The 20,537-nt window shown below is 38.5% G+C and overlaps 1 protein-coding gene across 2 annotated transcripts in view; it reads right to left on the bottom strand.

The window, feature by feature from the left end:
- METAP1 (methionyl aminopeptidase 1) overlaps positions 1–20,537 on the bottom strand; it is a 75,504-nt gene that overhangs the window by 13,389 nt on the left and 41,578 nt on the right. Inside the window, exons 2-8 of one of the 2 annotated variants that reach the window (XM_024126589.3) lie at positions 19,373–19,424; positions 12,841–12,956; positions 11,611–11,671; positions 6,929–7,020; positions 6,106–6,189; positions 2,913–3,051; positions 1,240–1,371 (exon numbers count right to left, since the gene is read on the bottom strand). In XM_024126589.3, coding sequence (XP_023982357.1) covers positions 1,240–1,371; positions 2,913–3,051; positions 6,106–6,189; positions 6,929–7,020; positions 11,611–11,671; positions 12,841–12,956; positions 19,373–19,424 — 676 coding nt within the window. The remainder of the gene's footprint in view (positions 1–1,239; positions 1,372–2,912; positions 3,052–6,105; positions 6,190–6,928; positions 7,021–11,610; positions 11,672–12,840; positions 12,957–19,372; positions 19,425–20,537) is intronic. The other variant, XM_028491670.2, reaches the window with a different exon arrangement.

Raw genomic sequence — 20,537 nt, 5'->3', positions numbered from 1 at the left:
GCCTGCGCTCTAGAGCCCATGAGCCACAACTACTGAAGCCCGTGTGGCTAGAGCCCGTGCTCCGCAACAAGAGAAGCCACCGTGGTGAGAAGCCCGCACACCGCAACGAAGAGTGGCCCCCGCTCACCGCAGCTAGAGAAAGCCTGTGCGCAGCAACGAGGACCCAAGGCAGCCAAAAATAAGTAAATTTATTTAAAAAACAAAAAAAAGTGGACACCTCTGGAGAAAAGAGATTTTAAAAAAAAAGGAGGGCTTCCCTGGTGGCGCAGTGGTTGAGAGTCCGCCTGCCGATGCAGGGGAACCGTGTTCGCGCCCCGGTCTGGGAGGATCCCACATGCCACGGAGCGGCTGGGCCCGTGAGCCATGGCCGCTGAGCCTGCGCGTCCGGAGCCTGTGCTCCGCAACGGGAGAGGCCACAACAGTGAGAGGCTCGTGTACCTCAAAAACAAACAAACAAACAAAAAGCAGAGGCAAGCGTAAAGGAAGATCACTCATTTTTCTCTTATAATCTAACACACTCTTTCACAAAATAATTAAAAAGTAGGAGAAAAGTTGCACTCAAGAACTATCCACAAGTCAGAAAGAGAAAAACAAATACCGTATGTTAACACATATATATGGAATCTTAAAAAAAATGGTTCTGATGAACCTAGGGGCAGGACAGGAATAAAGACGCAGACGTAGAGAATGGACTTGAGGACACAGGGAGGGGAAAGGGAACCTGGGACGAAGTAAGAGAGTAGCATGGACATATATACACTACCAAATGTAAAACAGATAGCTAGTGGGAAGCAGCCGCATAGCACAGGGAGATCAGCTCGGTGCTCTGTGACCACCTAGAGGGGTGGGATAGGGAGACGCAAGAGGGAGGGGATATGGGGATATATGTATGCATATGGCTGATTCACTTTGTTTTACAGCAGAAACTAACACAACATTGTAAAGCAATTATATTCCAATAAGACGTTTAAAAAAAAATATCCACGCATTCCTCCTCATTTACCAGCCAGAGAAAAGGAAGATAAATCAAAGAAGAGTCAAAGGAATCAGCAATAATCCAGTCCACCGTCATCAAGGGATTCCCAAATCATCCTTAAACCTACTACTGCCAAACCCAAGGCTAACTCAGGTAGAGTGGAGGCAGAGCTGGGAGGAAGGAGGCACGCACAGTCTAGCGACAGGTCACTCAAGGCCCACACCACACGGTAGCTCCAGCGGGTGCCCAGCACTGAGCCTGACCTGCATCAATGGCTTGCATCAGGCACTCATACGTGGTCTGAACCAGTCTCCGAGCTCCCTCATCCACGTCTCCAACAAAAAACGTCTCATTCAGGTCCCCATGATAACCATTGCGATAAAGAGTGATGTCCACTGCAAAAGAATGTGCAAACATAAAGACCACACTTGTTTTTTATCTCAAAATTGAAGTTAACTTTCACCAACATGACAGAATCAAGCAGCTTAATGAGAAAGATAACTTCTGCATTCGCAAGTGACACCAATGAATACATACTTAATGCCCAAGAGACACTTCTTGTCTGTAATGCAACCGAACTCACTGTGGAAAACAGGTCCATGGTCTCGCAGCACAAGCCAGATGGTGGGCTTTAATACTCTTACAGCAGTGGTTAGATCATTTACAGCAGAAGAAAAATGTATCCCCGGATACATTAATGCAAGATCAATGACCCAAGTTAAGAACATTAAATGAAGGACTCTGCCACATTTTGACATTGAACAGGAAATACTGCTTTCATTCATTATCTTTAACAACTTTTTCCTCATCCTAGTGAATCAATAAATAGAAACATTTACACTATTCTACACTTATTTTTCAAAGACTCATTTGCTTTTCACTTATTTGTGACTATTTCCATGTTTAAAAATACAGATTACCACTACACCACTAAACTACACTAAATGTATCCTACGGAGCACATTAAATGAGTATTCTTAAACCATAAATTTTCAATCCACTTAAAATATCGCAGTATAGGTGTGTTGGCTCTAGCACAACACAAACGTTCCTGAAAAACCTCACACATTATGTGTGTAATAAAAATAATAAGGCTTATATATGAAAAATAGCATTGGGCAGACCCCTCAAAACTTATGGAACTTTATAAACAGATACTCTAACTGAAGCAAAAACAATTCCTATAAAAACAGTGTTGGTCAAGTCCCCACTACCATTCACAGCCAGCATCACAGTTGGTCCATTCTCTGTAGCCCTTAACACCTGGGCTCAGGCTTCCTTGTTTGATATACAGATCCTTGAAGATATCTGATTACTAAAGAGACCAAGTTCCTCAATATTAAAAATACCATCGAGGGGAGCCTAATTCATCAACATTTTTTCAATCACAGAGGAAAATGTTTTTTGCAGCTTCTTTCTCTGCACCTGAAGTTTCCCCAAATAGCTTAACACAGTGGTCCCTAAAGCCACTTACTGAACTTCGTACATCAAGGACAATACTTCTGCAGAATTTCTAGCTTTTTTTCTTAAGAGCTTCATATATTACTAATGATTTCTCTTTATCTGTAAGAAAGTCTGCCCTGATTTCTTCAAAACCGATAGTGGACTAAAAGGAATAAGACCAAAAAAATCCCACTTGAATCAACATTACTTCCACACTTCACTGACATCTTTCCCCTATTTACCAATCACATAATGATCAACTGCATTAAAGAACCTGTATCAAGCACATCAGACTAGAAGCACCCTGAAAGCAGTTAAATATCTTAAAACCATAAAATAGGTGTCCAGAGATTTTCAATTTATTTTAAGTTTTAAATATGAAAAAAGTAAGTTAAAGACAGGAAGCAAGTGAAGAAAATGCAAGTCACTATTAGACTCCCAAAGCCTTGCTGCTTCTTTGCTAACAGTGACACAAGTCCCACTTATTTCTTACCATTAACAATATCACCTTCTTGCAAGGGCCGTCTGTCTGGAATTCCATGGCAGATCACTTCATTCACTGAAGTACAACAAGACTTTGGGAAATTATAATAATTCAGGGGAGAAGGATAGCAATTTCTTGCAATGCATGCCTATAATAAATTAAAAATACGGAGAGAATAATCTGGAATGTGCAAAAGAAAAAGCTAACCTGTATACAATTAATCAGATTTTAAAATTTGAAAAATGTGGAAAATTTTGTTGTACAAATGCTCCTAATGAAGAACTTCTTTAAGATTTTATTTTAGAAATACTAGTAGCTATTACCTTAAACAGTAGATAAATAGTAGGGTTTGTAAGTCAGACCACAGGCAAACCAGTTTACTTGATAATTGCAAAGGAAAAGAAAATTCACATATCTCAAATATTTACAAACATATACAGATGTCACTATATGAAGATTTTATTTTAGAATTACCTACTCCTTATGAAAAACAAATTATTTAAAATTTAAAATTAATGTGCACATTTAATGTAATTATAATTTCTTATATACAAACAAGCCTCTATCCCTAATAATAAAATAAAAGTAATAAAAATAAAAATAAATACTAGTAATAATTAAGAGATGGTAAAGCATTTCATTCCCTGAGACATTTTAACCACTACATTCATGTGGAACAATAAAGGAACCGCTAAGAAAATGATCTGGTTCTCCATAAATAAGTCTTATTTTACTTGGGTGTTTTTATACAGTGGTAGTCATAGCATACATAATTTCTCTTTCCACATTGCCACAGTCTTCATACTAATAATTTTAAAATAGTTTCCTAAAATACAATTTGTGGAATGTACTATAATTTTATTGGCAATTCTATTACTGAAAATTTATATTAGCTTCCTCAATTACAAAAAATATTATGATCAATAACTACATGCCTATCATTTTTCCTTATATTTAACGATATGCTTCTGTATTTATTACAGCAGTATAAATACTAGTTAAGAGCACACAGAAGCAGATGGCGTTGACTGAAAATGCCAACTCCGTTACTTACAGTTGTGTAACCCTGGGCAACTAAACCTCTCTCTGTCTCAGTTTCCTTATCTATAAGATGGAGATGACAGTAGCATCTATCTCATTGAGTTGCTGGGAAAATTAAATGAGTTAATAAAAGAAGCACATAAAAGAGCACCTGGCCTATAGGAGGCATTCAAACTGCTATTAATGCATACCACATACAGCTGACACTTGAACAACCTGGGGCCACGGGGGGTGGGGGAGGGGGGGAAGGGTGGAGGGGTGGAGGGGGAGGGGCACTGACCCCCTGTGCAGTCCAAATTCCACATATAACTTGACTCCCCCAAAACTTTACTAATACCCTACTGTTGACCTTACCGATAACAGACAGTTTAACACGTATTTTGTATGGGTTATATACTGTATTCTTTATATTATATAAGTCTTTGTATTATACACAGTACTCTTACAATAAAGTAAGCTAGAGAAAAGAAAATACTATTTTAAAAATCATAAGAAAAAAAGAATGCCGCGTGGTGAGGCCAAAGAACTTTTTTAAATTTTTAATTAATTTTTTTTTTTAAATCGAAAGGAAGAGAAAATACATTTACAGTAGATATATATATTTATTGAAAAACATTCACATATGAGAAGATCCATGAAGGGACTTCCCTGGTGGCGCAGTGGATAAGACTCTGCGCTCCCGATGCAGGGGGCCCGGGTTCGATCCCTGGTCAGGGAACTAGATCCCACATGCATGCCACAGCTAAGGAGCTCACCTGCCGCAACTAAGGAGCTGGCAAGCAGCAACTAAGGAGCCCTGGAGCTGCAACTAAGGAGCCCACTGCAACTAAGACCTGGGGCAACCAAATAAATAAATAAATATTTAAAAAAAAAAAAAAAAATATGCATGCAGCAAAGGAGCCTGCGTGCCACAACTAAGGAGCCCGCCTGCCACAACTAACAAAGCCCGGGGCAAAGCAAATAAATAAATATTTAAAAAAAAAAAAAAAAAAAAAAAGAAGATCCATGCAGTTCAAACCTGTGTTGTTCAAGGGTCAACAGTACTTTATAACATATGGAACAATACCCAAAAATCAGGATTTATAAAATTCCAAATAAAAAAATGTTCTAAACATTTTTATAGCTCAAGACACATTGTCAAATTTCCTTCCAAAAGGATAGTTCCAATTTACAATACCACCACCATGCAAACGAGTACCAATTTCACCATCTTCCTGTAGGCAATGGACATAAACATCTTTAAAATACTTACTAATTTAGTAGGTCTTTATGACTTGCATTTGTTTGATTACCAGAGCAGGTTTAATAGCTTTCCATGTGATTTATTAACTAATTATTGCTCTTCTACTGTGAACAACCTAATCATATCATGTGTGTACTCATCTACTGTAGGGTATTTTTTTTGTTGTTTTTTTTTAAGATCCTGAATATTTATTTACTAAAGGGTTTTAAGGTCTCTCTTTGGTGGATAAGCAATCTTTATTTTAAAAGTATACCTAGGGCTTCCCTGGTGGCACAGTGGTTGAGAGTCCGCCTGCCGATGCAGGGGACACGGGTTCGCGCCCCGGTCTGGGAGGATCCCACGTGCCGCGGAGCGGCTGGGCCCGTGAGCCATGGCCGCTGAGCCTAAGCGTCCAGAGCCTGTGCTCCGCAGTGGGAGAGGCCACAACAATGAGAGGCCCGCCTACCGCAAAAAAAAAAAAAAAAAAAAAGTATACCTGTACCATATTTACTACAAACATGTATCTGGTCTGTTTGTGGCCTTGTTATTACAGATATAAAAAGGAAGATTTTTTTCCTACTAATCTAGTTGCAGAAGTTATATTCGTTTTTATTTCAAAATATTTGATGCATGTGGTAGCATGATTTACTTAAAGCACTAATAAAGCTAATCATCTTATAAAAGCTAAACTAAAATGTTATGAAATGTGAGGTTTCAGAAACAAGATATTTCAAGCTTACCTCAGACCCCAATATCACAGATACTTAAAGATGGGAATAATGACTGTTGAATACTTTCAATATTTGAAACAAAGTGAAAAATTTGCTTTCAAATTAGCCAAGTGTAGATATTCAGAACTTAGGTTTACTTAATTTTTAGAAGTCTAAAACACCTAACAGTATGAAAAAAATTTTCAAAGCATAAAATTAAAATTCTTACTAAGTGTACAGCATGATCTATTTCTTCAGTAGTTACACCTGGTTTAATCATATCAGCAGCAATGTCCAGTACTTCTCTGGCAAGCTGTAAAAGAGAAACACTTCATACATTCAAGAAGAAATGAAATAGAAATAGAAATAGAAATCTGTACCCTTTGGACTAACTTAGATTTTGTAGGATATTGATAAGACGAACCTCACCTTGAATATTATAATCCTGAATTTTCATTTTACAACCATTTGTATGTATTTCTAACACCCATTAATAAATGTGTATGCATGTGTGTGTAAACATATAAATAAAATTGGGCTAACTAGAAAATAGCTTAATAAGTATGTCTGACTGATTTCTATGCGACAATGTACATCCTAAGTAATCTAAACAATAATGAACTGATGAAGTTTGAGGCTTCTCACCATTCTACAATGAGGAAGGGAAGGGAGGGAAAGAAAAGAATAGATGAATGATTTTCCTCAAAGAACCACAGAAAATAACTATTACATGTAGAATGGATAAACAACAAGGTCCTACTGTACAGCACAGGGAACTATATTCAATACCCTGGAATAAACCATAATGGAAAAGAATATGAAAAAGAATGCATGTATAACTGAGTCACTTTGCTGTACAGCAGAAATTAACACAACATTGTAAATCAACTATACTTCAAAAAATAAATAAATTTTAAAATAAAGTAAATATGGCTAGTCACAGTTTTACTATGTAACATTTGCTACCTTTATAAATGAGCAAATCACTGACTTCATGTGTTATAACTACTTAAACATGTTCTATCCCATGGAGGGGAGAAAAAAACTCTTACCCTACATACGAGTCGCATCCCTTCTATATCTTCAGATGAGAGTAACTTAATTTGAGAAGTACCTTTAAGAGCCTGCTCAGATTCAGACATTCCTGGTAAAGAAAATCAGTAAGTAAAACCAAAATGAACAAAAAGATGTAGTATATATTAGCATAATTATTCCCTTGATGATATAATAATAGTCAGGTCTCACTATTTCACACAATGGTATTTCATACTATGGGAGGGTCCAGGTCAGGTTTTCTGAAAAAATACTTTCAACATGAAATTTGCTAAACAAACTGAAAGAACAACTTTAAAGAAAAAATTTCCAAATCTATGAGAAACCATTCAAGATGGAGTACTTATTATTTGACAGGGAGTGTGTTAATAAGGTCAGTAAATGATTCGCATTTGAAGAGCACCATACAATTTATAACTGTTTTCATGATCATCATCTCATGAAGCAAGTATATTACCAACAACTGATAAATTAATTACACTCATTTATTTTTTGAAACTGGAACCTAAGTCAGTGTTTTTTAAATGGCAGTTTGTGACCCTTTAGTGGCTATTAGTGGGCTATGACTAATATTTTTTTATAGTAAATAAATGGAATAGAAAATAATAGACTATATCATACAGGGTAAGTAAGTAAGTAAGCAAGTAAGTGTTGTTGTAAAATGTTTGACTGTTAATTTATACACACACACATATACACAGATCATGCTATAAAATACAGTTCTCTGGGTCACAGTCAAAAGAGTTTGAAAAATACTGCCCTAAGAATTTTCACTAATAAAATTAGCTTAATTGAAGTTATTCATACATTTAAAAGCATTAAAGCCAATATAATAATTATTTCAAAATCCGACAAAAAGAATATAACCATAAACTACTCTTTTTATAAATGCTGATATAACAATACCAAATAAAATATTATCAAACAGAATCCAAAAAACATAGTACACCACGACTTCAGTGAGATTCATATTGGAAAGGCAAGGATAGCTCAATATTAAACTATTAATGTAACTCATCATAACCATAGATTAAGTAATGAAAAATAAATGACCATCTAGAAAGATAATTCTGATAACATAGCCAGCTACCACTTTTACATGATAAATATAAATCTCAAGCCAAGAACCAACATCATGGAACACCCACTATCAGCACTAGTATTTTTAGCACTTTTCTGACAATACTAGCAGATGTATTAAATGAGAGAAAGAAACAAGACATATAAAATTAGAAAGAAAAAGAAAAAATCCTTATCAATTTCAGATATGATTATATATCCCTAGAACAAGGGAATACCTGGTAAATGACTAGAAATAAGAATTCGGCAAGTTGGCAGATAAGAAAAATATATAAAAATCAATAACTTTCCCATATACAAACAAGCAAAAAATACAGATTTTATATTCACAAGAATAACTTAAAAAGATAAAGTATTCAGGAATAACTTAATATTAAAAGGCCTAATGAAGGAAAGAAAAACATACCCTGTTCTTGGATAGGTAGACTCAATATTGTAAAGGTATCAATTCTTCCAAAATTAGTCTATAAATTTAATACTATCCCAATAAAAAATGACAACAGGACATTTTTGGGAACCAGACAAGCTGATTCTAAATTTCACATGGAAAAACAAACATGTAAGAATAGCCAGGAAAATTCTGAAAAAGAGGAAAGGCGGAGGCAACAAGGCCTATCAAGTATTAAAACATGATATAGCTGTAATAATTAAGAGTTTGGCAATGGCATATGATTAGACAGATGGGTTAATGAAACAGAACAGAATCCAAAAACCTAAAGACATGAAGATTTAATATAGTGATACAGGTTGCATTTTAAATCAGTAAGAAAAAGACTAATTTTTAAAAATAACTCGTGATGTGACAACCAGATATTCTACTGGGAAAAAAATAAAGTTGCATCACTACTTAACCCCTAAAGATAAATAAGTTTCAGATGGAGCAAAAATTTTATCACACACACAAGAAGAGTAAAACCATCGAAATAGTAGAAGAAAACATGGGAAAATATTTTTATAATCTCTGAACCCAAAAGGTCTTTTTAGGTCATAAAGCCATAGGCACCTTATAAGAAAACACTGATAAATTTTACTACAGAAGAATGTTGAAAGTTTCTCATAAATGTAATGTTACAAAGACAAAAATGTAACTGCTTGATTGGGAGAAAACATTTTATAGTACATACATCAAGAGATTATTTTCCTTAATATAGAAAGAGCACTTGTAAGTCAGTATGGAAAAAACTAAGTAATCTAACCGGGGGGCAAAAAGTCTAAGGATATGTATAGACAGTTCAAAAGGAAAAAAATACAAATGATTTTTAAAAATAAAGAGATGGGGCTTCCCTGGTGGCGCAGTGGTTAAGAATCCGCCTGCCGATGCGGGGGACACGGGTTCGTGCCCCTGTCCAGGAAGATCCCACATGCCGCGGAGCAGCTGGGCCCGTGAGCCATGGCTGCTGTGCCTGCGCGGCCGGAGCCTGTGCTCCGCAACGGGAGAGGCCACAACGTGCTCCGCAACGGGAGAGGCCACAACAGTGAGAGGCCCGCGTACCACAATAAATAAATAAATAAATAAAGAGATGCTCAACCTTACTCATAACTTAAAAATGCAAATTAAAAAAACTGCAAAATACCATTTTTCATTTTCAAATTAGCACAGATCGCAAAATTTGATAACATTCTAAGCTGGGGAAGATACAGGAAAAGAGGACTTCCCAGGTGGCTCAGTGGTTAAAAATCCACCTGGCAACGCAGGGGACACGGGTTTGAGCCCTGGTGCGGGAAGATCCCACTTGCCAGGGAGCAACTAAGCCCGTGTGCCACAACTACTGAGCCCGCGTGCCACAACTACTGAACCCACGTGCCTAGAGCCTGTGCTCCGCAACAGAAGAAGCCACTGCAATGAGAAGCCCACTCACTGCAATGAAGAGTAGCCCCCTCTCACCGCAACTAGAGAAAGCCCGTGTGCAGCAACGAAGACCCAATGCAGCCAAAAATAAATAAATTTATTTTAAAAGAAAAAAAGATACAGGGAAAGAACCTCTCATTTTTTTTTTTTTTTTTTTTTTTTGCGGTATGCGGGCCTCTCACTGCTGTGGCCCCTCCCGTTGCAGAGCACAGGCTCCGGACGCGCAGGCTCAGCAGCCATGGCTCACGGGCCCAGCCGCTCCGCAGCACGTGGGATCCTCCCGGACCAGGGCGCGAACCCGTGTCCCCTGCGTCGGCAGACGGACTCCCAACCACTGCGCCACCAGGGAAGCCCTCTCATATTTTTTTATCTGGCAAAAAAAATCTCTGAGATTTGTAATACCTCTCAAAATTTTTAAAAATGCATGTATCCCGTGATCTAGCTATTTCACTTTAGGCAATTAACCTACAGAAATACTTTCAACATGTGCACAAATATATAACTATAAGGACAGTTCCTGCAGTCAAATTGTTAGAAGTAAAAACCTGGAAATAATCTAAACACACATTAGTAAGAGTCTGGTTTAATAAATTATAACATGTCCACATAATGGAATACTTCAGTCATTAAAGAAATGGTTTTATATGGGATTATATGGAATATTTACAACATAAAAGATAACAGCAAGGTGAAAAGGTGTATATAGTTTGTTCCTTTTGTGTATAATTGGGTGGGGGGATGTTAATGTGTGTATACACAACAAATATCTCTGAAAAGTTCTACAAGAAATCATTAATAGTGATTACTTCTGGGGAAAAGTACTCACTTTTCACTGTGCAACATTTTATCCTATTACAATTTACCTTATCTATGTACTCTTTAAAAATACAATTTAAAACTATATTCAAGGATATTAAATACAGTGTAATGAAATTATACATCCTCAACAGTATTCTATCATTCAGACTCTTTTCCTTCAATTTATCTGAAATAGTGGAGTTTAACTAAATTTTCAAATTATATTCATAAGGACTTAATACAGTTCCCTTTTTTTCTTCGAGAAAAAAGCAAAGGTAGCTTAGCTCAGTAGATTAAACCACATTCAACCATTTTTGACAAGCAAACTCAGTAATTTCACATAATCCAACTTTAGCCTATGCTGTAAAGTACCTACCTTCTCTGCATGTCTCACTATCATTAACCATAAAGGGAGAAGACAATAGAACACACCTCAGGAGTGTTGAAAGTATTAAATGGAGTAATACATGTAAAGAGGTTGGCACAGTGCCTGACACACAGTTATGAAAAAATATCAGTTATAGAATCATCAGCATCACCATTACTACTATTTCTATTACTGCTACAGTCCAGAGTCTTTAGTTAGGCATGCATTCAAGGCCTCCACCATCTGTTTTTACCTAAATGGATATTATTTAATTAAGGTTGGAGAACATGCTAAAATCAAAACTTTTTTTTAAATCTAGAATTTGATATAACAACACAAAATACAATACTATGTTGAATGTAGCCTTTAACAGCCACATAAACAATGTTTTCAGAATTGACTAGATTTCTAATGAGAGGAAAGAATCTTTAATTCTCTCAAATGTTCTAGTGTGCCTTGAAAAAACATATTTACATTTATTAGAAATCCAGCACTGAAAATTTTCTACTAAAAAAGCACTCTTTTCCTCTGTAGTAGTCATCAAACCCACAAATTGAAATATGAAGAAACAGCATAGACGAATTTACCTAAAGGGTGATCAGCATAATCTGGTCTTTGAATATAACTTGGCACTGGCCTTGTTGGCATCTGAAAAAAAACAAAGAGGTTAGATGGATCCGATTCAAACATGAAAGTAACTTTCATTATTAAAATCTACTAACAAAGAAAATAAAAGTGGGGGAATAAACACCAAATTCAAAAGTTCATTCATTTCATTTAAATCCGGCGTCCCCAACACCTGGCCACAGACCCGTACTGCACAGCAGGAGGTGAGCGGCAGGTGAGGAACCCGGACGCACAGCAGGAGGTGAGCAGTGAAGCTTCACCTGCCGCTCCCCATCACTCACAGAAGCGCCTGAACCACCCCCAGACCCCGCCCCGTGGAAAAACTGTCTTCCATGAAAGCAGTCCCTGGTGCCAAAAAGGCTGGGGACCGCTGACTTAAATGAAAAAAAAAAGTTTTAAGTGACATCTTAAATATCACAACGTATCTATTTTGTGAAGATGGAACCTAGTGCTAATGCCACCCCCTCTCCCAGGATATGTAAGGAATGGGGAGAGTGACAGAAGCCATTAAAGATTTAAGATCACACGCAGACAAGGAAGGTGCCCGTGTTGTTCCAAACAAATTGGTGAACCAAAATCGTAACAAAATGATGTCTCGAAGTTAATGTACACCAATATGTTCCTGGACATTATCTCTGGGAGCTACAATTAAACTTTCTTATATTTTTGATATTTTGCCAAATTTTAAAAATTAAAGATGTATCTCTTTTATAAAAAGAAAACAACAGTAAAAAGAATTTAAGTATTGGAGAATGACAAATAAATTTCAACTTAAGTCAATTCCTAGGTTAAGACTCTGAGGTCAGTCTGCCAAGAACACGGGAAGGAGCAGGAGTGGCGGAAAAGCCACATCTAAATTAAGGTAGAGGTATATCACACTAAAAAAATTTTAGAAAAGTAGTAATATACACTGCCCTTCTGTTGGCCTAAAAATATCTATTCTACCTCATTCTTGTTTAAATATTAAAGAATCCTTCATCTAAAATTTTTCTACTTCATCCATGACTGCCAATTACCCCTACTAACTTCTAAATAATGTACCATCAAAGTTAAAAAGCTAGAATGTAAACTTAATCCTAATCACATGATTCATAATTGGAATACAAATTATAAGTATCATTTTTAGGAAACTGAAACTTATGAAAATTGGTTTAAAAGAATGTTAAATTTTTATTACCTTATTTACTCACCAGTGGATAATGTGGTCTGAGTTTACCAGTATATCGATAACCTGCCCATGGGTCAGTGTTGATATCACCTTCCACAGTCCAGGGAGACACAGATTCTCGCTTGGCCTTTTCATCTTCTGGGAGAAGGACAGACGAACGAGAGAAAGAAACGCCTCAGTGGTCGAGCTACTGAGCAACAGCATACTTTAACTATCACTATTTGAAAGCCAAGCCAAAGAGCCCAGGCACAAAATCCAGCAAACTTCTACCCTAACCTAAGTCACCGAAGCTACTGCTTTCTTTCTATGTCGACAGCCCTGTGACTGACTCTTTAAAGATCTAAGTGTCTTGGGAGAAAAAGCCCACACTAAACAGATTCTCATTTTTTACACAGTGTTGAATAGGAACAGCTCATAGTTGAACTCCTTTTCTCAAGTAAATACTAACTGTGTTCTCTCTACAATGTCGATTTATAGGAAGCCTGTTTTTTGAAATACAAAATTTGAGCCTGGGGAAAACTTCCCAACTGAGAGCAGATATTACAAATGGATTCTGTGCCTTTACTAAAAGAACCGATTCTAAATAATCCCAAAGCAAATTTAAAGCAAAAAACAAAAACTTCTCACTTAGCTGATGAATGACTTTCAAGTCAACATTTTAAGTTGCTTTGAAAATTTTATGAGTATCATTTGCCTTTTTTCAGGAAGGAGGTAACAGAAAGAAGTAGGTAATAGAAGGAAGTAGGAAAAGGCAAAGATAAGGGGAGGGAACAATCAATCGAAAGTTACTGAAAATTCATTAGAAAAAAAATTTTTTTGTTGTTTTTTTTTTGCGGTACGCGGGCCTCCCTCTGCTGTGGCCTCTCCCGTTGCGGAGCACAGGCTCCGGACGCGCAGGCCCAGCGGCCATGGCTCACGGGCCCAGCCGCTCCGCGGCACGTGGGATCCTCCCGGACCGGGGCGCGAACCCGGTTCCCCTGCAGCGGCAGGCGGACGCGCAACCACTGCGCCACCAGGGAAGCCCTCATTAGAAAAATTAAGAATCAAACACACACCTTACTACCAGGTTAGTTAATATATAATGTTGTATTTACTGAAATACACCTAAAAATCTCCACACAGGGGGGCTTCCCTGGTGGCGCAGTGGTTGCGCGTCCGCCTGCCGCTGCAGGGGAACCGGGTCCGCGCCCCGGTCTGGGAGGATCCCACATGCCGCGGAGCGGCTGGGCCCGTGAGCCATGGCCGCTGAGCCTGCGCGTCCGGAGCCTGTGCTCCGCAACGGGAGAGGCCACAGCAGAGGGACGCCCGCGTACCGCAAAAAAAAACAACAAAAAAAAAAATCTCCACACAGAACCTACCCTCAATGGTATCTGAGCACATTAACTGCAGTTCTTATCCAAAAACCAAAATAAAACTACTAACCTAAGACTTTAAATAGCAGGAATTCAAATCCCTCCTACACCAAGTGGCCGCCTATACACCTCCCAATGCACACCAGTGTTTTCCTGATTATTGTAATGCTATCACAGGTTTTAAAAGGCAAGCTTCAAATAATCTTAGAAGTGTACAAGGAAAAAACTCCCCCCTTTAAGCAATCTATTTAAAATTGATTTTGGACAGATGGAATCATATCATCTTAAGCTAAAGAGGAATGCTGACATGGGTGAAGGTGATCAAAAGGTACAAAATTCCAGTCATATGATAAATAAGTCCTGGGGATATAAAGCACAGCATGGTGACTAAAGTTATCACCAACAAGAAAAAGACAATCTAATCTCATTTTCTCATTTTACAGATGAGGAAACTGAGGCAATATGGTTCACATGGGCAAAGAAATATGGAAATGCTGCTTCCCAGTCCAGTACTCTCTCCAAAGAGCATGTGGTCAACTTGGGATTGAAAGGCCGAGGGGCAACTGAAAAGAATGCAAAAATACAACCAATCTATTCACATTATTCTGGAAGAAAATACAATTATAATATTACATATAAAGTAAAGGAATAGAGGGGACTTCCCTGGCGGTCCAGTGGTTAAGACTCTGAACTCCCAATCAGGGGACATGGGTTCAAACCCTGGTGGGGGAGCTAATAAGATTCCCTCATGCCACATGGCACAGCCAAAAGAAAAACAAGTAAAGGAATAGAAAAAGAGAAAGGAAAGCTCTACCACACTACTAAATTTTAGATATCTTTCTCCCCTATGAAGTTCAGGAAAGTTTTCCTACTGACATTAACATTCACATGAAGCTGTTTCTCATTCCAGGACAGAAGTGGACTCCATTCACTGCCACTAGGGTCAAACATTATAGAAAATAGTTTAAAATGCAGGCCAACTTACACCTGCTTTAGCTGTGATTGCATCAAGTGCTTCTGTCTGAATCATGAACTTCAAGAATAATTTTCACCAGAAACAGGACAGAACAGCAATCAAGATGCAGGCTTTTTGCTTTAACATACTCCAAGGGAGGGTGCAGGGAAAACGAAGGATGTAAAATCTTTCAAAGCTTCCTACTGATCTGGATTCTGAACCTTCCACAATCGATTTTCAAGAGAATTGAAAGCAGATCTCCAACAAATAATATAACCCAAAAGCTATCTAAATAAGAATGAAATATGGCAAGCTCTTTTCTAGTCTCTAGGTATAATTTACTTAGGGAAAGTTTCTCTTCCGAAGTAAGTTTTATTTAATGTAAACTATTTACCGATCAATTGATCTAAGCCTCTAAGTCCCAGACACATACGTAATAGAAACCTAATAAATATGAATTGGACTGGGGGTTGGTAACAAAATTGCATACTAACTGGTCTTTTTCAAATGACTGTGAAAGCATAGGACAGCATAAACAAACATCTGTAAGCTGTCTTTCAAACATCACAATGGACCAGAGCCAGGTAAGCTGCAGGTGGTGTCAAAGAGTACCTGATATGTGCAAGATCAGGTACCAAGTACAGCACACCTTCCTTTCTTTCCTCTTGAAAAGGTTCTGTGCAGGTGGCCTCAGCTGCCACAAAAGAACTGCCCATATCTAAGCTTTGCCTGGAACAGAATTTTCTGATCACAATCCTGACTCAGTTCTCCCAGGGATGATTATTAAATGGCTGAGCACTTACTATGCACTGTACATACACCAAGCACTTTACATAGATCTGTTTATTTAACACTCACAATAAATGCATGATTTCGGCAGTTTGGAAGCGAGGCTTAAAGTAATCCGTGCTCAAAAAGCTTGGTGGAACCAGTTCTGAAATATTATCTAATACCTTCCCTCCGCAATCCAAAACTCAAGCACACTAATTTGGAAGGGTAGAAGAATAGAATAAAAAGTATCATTTAGGGGCTTCCCTGGTGGCGCAGTGGTTGCGCGTCCGCCTGCCGATGCAGGGGAACCGGGTTCGCGCCCCGGTCCGGGAGGATCCCACATGCCGCGGAGCGGCTGGGCCCGTGGGCCATGGCCGCTGAGCCTGCGCGTCCGGAGCCTGTGCTCCGCAACGGGAGAGGCCACAACAGAGGGAGGCCCGCATACAACAACAACAACAACAACAACAAAAAATCCTAACTGAGTTGATTTTACGGTGTCCCCAGTAGTTTCTGGGTTTTATCCAAAATGAAGTTTTTATTAATTGAAACTCCTTTATTGCTTCTCTAATGCTTTCTTTTAAGGCCTGATTATAATTTAGAGGTGTTTTTTTTTTTTTTTTGCCCGCGCTGCGCAGCTTATAGGATCTTATTTCCCTGACCAGGGATTGAACTCGGGCCACAGCAGTGAAAGCGCCAAGTCCTAACCACTGGACCGCCAGGAAATCCCACAGAGGTTTTTCTTTTGTGGTTTTTTTTTTTTTTTAGTTTTTATATCATATCTTTGGCTATTCAGAAGATACCTGTCAACCATGTCCACCTTTTACTTTAGGAAAATGGGAGGCAAAGAAACACACTGAGTATATCAGTGGTGAGTGTAAAAAGTGTAGAATAATATAGTATTAAGATGTGAAGTGCTACAACTTTTACAGATCAAAGGCAATGGTACTGTGTAAACTCTGGCAGGAGATATGTGTAAGAAATATGCACCCAAGCATCAGCGTTACATGCATTTAAGGGCTTGACAACCTAACTGGTCTTCTTTACTATGACACATAAAAAGTACATTCTGCTCTTGAGTCATTTAACTCACACTTGAAATATTCCTAAGGCCTGATTAGCTTCTGCAACCAAGAAAACTCCAGGTCCAAATGATTTCACTGGTGAATTCTACCAAACATTTACTGAAGAAATAATACCAATTCTACACAACCTCTTCCAGAAAACAGAAGCGGAGGAAATGTTTCCCATTCTATGAGTCCAGGATTACTCTAATGCCAGATCCAGTCAAAGACATTAAAAGCAAATTACAGACCAATATCCCTCATGAACATAAATATAAATCAGTCATCTTTAATTAGAGATCAGTTCACATGAACTGTTGGCTACATTACTGCACTATTATTTCTTGGAATAAGGTGCTATCTTTTAAGATGCCCTGGTTCCTTCCCAGCCCAACATTCTTTTCCCCTAATCCCTTTCTCAATACTCTTCTTAGCCCTGGAGATCACCTTTCCCCACACCATTCCCTCCTCTAGGACTGTCATCCACAAAGGTAGTTGGGGTCAATTTATTAGGGCGTGAAAGACACAGGGCTGGCAGCTGAGGGCTGACTCTACCCAAGACAGCCCAAAGTGATCAAGAATATTAAGCTCACCCACTGAAAAAATCATCCCCTAAGATCCAAGAGGGCACAATCTGAAACATGACACCATACTAAACTCTAGAGGTGTAAGTAAAACACAAACCGTCTTAGTCCAATGCAGTAACAACTACTTAGGAAACACCAGCTGTTTAATTCTCTTGCAGTGTAAGTTATAATGAAATAGCTCTATCCTTAGAAACCCAATATTGAAGAAACAAGCACACTTCAATGAGTTGGCAAACACTTGCAGTAGAGACCCATTCTTTATTTATTTATTTATTTATGGCTGCGTTGGGTCTTCGTTGCTACACACGGGCTTTCTCTAGTTGCCACAAGCGGGGGCTACTCTTCGTTGTGGTGCACGGGCTTCTCATTGCAGTGGCTTCTCTTGTTGCGGAGCACGGGCTCTAGGCACACAGGCTTCAGTAGTTGTGGCACATGGGCTCAGCAGCTGTGGCTTGCGGCCTCCAGAGCGCAGGCTCAGTAGTTGTGGCACACGGGCTTAGTTGCTCCGCGGCACATGGGATGTTCCCGGACCAGGGCTCGAACCCGTGTCCCCTGCATTAGCAGATGGATTCTTAACCACTGAACCACCAGGGAAGCCCCAAGTTCTTTTAGTAACATACTCTTTCACCTCAATCCTTCAGTTCCCTGTGCTTTAAGTTCCTGAATATAAAATGTTAATAATTGGCTCAAAGAGCTCTAAAAATACCTAACACATTTGATGTACAGTATTTAAAGTCTAAGTGAATAAAACAAAATGGCGTATTTAAACCTATCTCTATACTTTGGAGGTAGCAAATCCTGTCATTTATGCTTTTTAAACTCATTTATTCACATCATTTTTCCTCATCTCTAACCACATTTCCTCCCACAAGAGCCTAGCATTTCCATTAAATGTAGACTTTGCTTTATACAACCACAGAATATATGTCTTTTTAAATTTTTATTTCGTTTTCCTTGAAATGGTGGTTAAACTGACCTCATTGAGATTTTTAAGGTATATACACATATAAAACAATCTACCAAACTTTATTAAATCAGCAAATTCCTTAAAAATATAAAGTAGATGAACTAAAAATACCAAGATCAGTAAGTTGAAAGAAAGCCTTATACCAAGAACCATGTACTATCTGCCAATCCACCCATAAGGATGGCAATGCTATAAGAAAAAAAGCGCTTGTCAATTTTCAAGTAATTGTGACAAGTTGTCGTGAGCTAGCCACACTAACGGCTTGAATTTATAGGATGAGTCGCGAAAGCAGGAAAGGCCATTCGAATCAGCAATAGATCAGTGTGGTTGACAGCTATAGCTAAAAAGCAGCCAATAGTTTCACTTTGTGGTGTCTCAAAAAGGAAACTTAAACATTAGACTGTAAGTAATAACATTAAAACACCCAAAAAACAAAGCGATATAATTTTGAGTTAGACAAAGCAACTGAAATTGAAACTAAACAAGAACAAAAGCGATTTGATTAAATGAAGCCACATAGCTCGTGCACCCTTGCCTACAACACACAAACGCTTTTAGAAAAGAGGGTGCCAGATGCCAAAAGTTTAGGACGTCCTCTGGTATTGCTCAAGCCAGATCCCACCCGTGGCAGCCATCTCATGTTTTCACGTTACATATGTGAATGAAGATTAACAGAGATATTAGTCACGTTTTATTTAAATGACTACATACCACAAAGAACAAAAAAATGTCCTAATTCTAGCTTTTGGAATTATACTGTCAGAACATTCAAATATACGCTTTCAGAGCTGGAAGAATTCTTGTCTTCTGCACAAAGCCACTTCTAAGAAAAATGGTATAGAGATGTGTGACTTTACTTACTTGCTTTCTTATGTAGTAACTTGTGAGTAGCCCAGCTTCCTTTAAAACATTCCTAAAAGGAACAAACATGAAAATTAGTGTCAGGCTTTCCTTTCTTTTTTTTTTTTTTTTTTTTAAATAAATTTATTTATTTTATTTATTTATTTTTGGCTGTGCTGGGTCTTCGTTGCTGCACGTGGGCTTTCTCTAGTTGCGGTGAGCGGGAGCTACTCTTCATTGCAGTGTGCGGGCTTTGCATTGCGGTGGCTTCTCTCATTGTAGAGCATGGGCTTCAGTAGTTGCGGCATGCGGTCTCAGTAGTTGTGACTCACGGGCTCTAGAGCACAGGCTCAGTAGTTGTGGCGCACGGGCTTACTTGCTCCGTGGCATGTGGTATCTTCCCGGACTAGGGATCGAACCCATGTCCCCTGCATTGGAAGGCAGATTCTCAACCACTGCGTCACCAGGGAAGCCCCCAGGCTTTCCTTAATTAGAAATATTTTAAAGAACGTTATATATAAGAAATAGTTATTGGAAACTTTATTTGTGAAAATCAACATCTGTAACTTCACTACATTAAATATTTGGAAAAGCTTAAAAATGATAATGCCTATTTTAAAACTCATTTCATAAAGCAACCTAATGGATTAGAGACCTAAATGTAAGACCGGACACTATAAAACTCTTAGAGGAAAACACAGGAAGAACACTCTTTGACATAAATCACAGCAAGATCTTTTTTGATCCACCTCCTAGAGTAATGGAAATAAAAACAAAAATAAACAAATGGGACCTAAAGAAACTTAAAAGCTTTTGCAAAGCAAAGGAAACTGCAAACAAGCTGAAAAGATAACCCTCAGAATGGGAGAAAATATTTGCAAATGAAGCAATGGACATAGGATTAATCTCCAAAATATACAAACAGCTCATGCAGCTCAATACTAAAAAAACGAACAACCCAATCAAAAAATAGGCAGAGGGCTTCCCTGGTGGCACAGTGGCTGAGAGTCTGCCTGCCGATGCAGGGGACACGGGTTAGTGCCCCGGTCCGGGAGGATCCCACATGCCGCGGCGCGGCTGGGCCCGTGGACCATGGCCGCTGAGCCTGCGCGTCCAGAGCCTGTGCTCTGCAATGGGAGAGGCCACAACAGTGAGAGGCCCGCGTACCACAAAAAAAAAAAAAAAA

The sequence above is a fragment of the Physeter macrocephalus genome, chromosome 7 (genome assembly GCF_002837175.3).
Source record: "Physeter macrocephalus isolate SW-GA chromosome 7, ASM283717v5, whole genome shotgun sequence".
Classification (NCBI taxonomy): Eukaryota; Metazoa; Chordata; class Mammalia; order Artiodactyla; family Physeteridae; genus Physeter; species Physeter macrocephalus.
The sequence above is the reverse complement of the archived record's forward strand: the minus strand, read 5'-3'. Positions and strand labels throughout refer to the sequence as shown.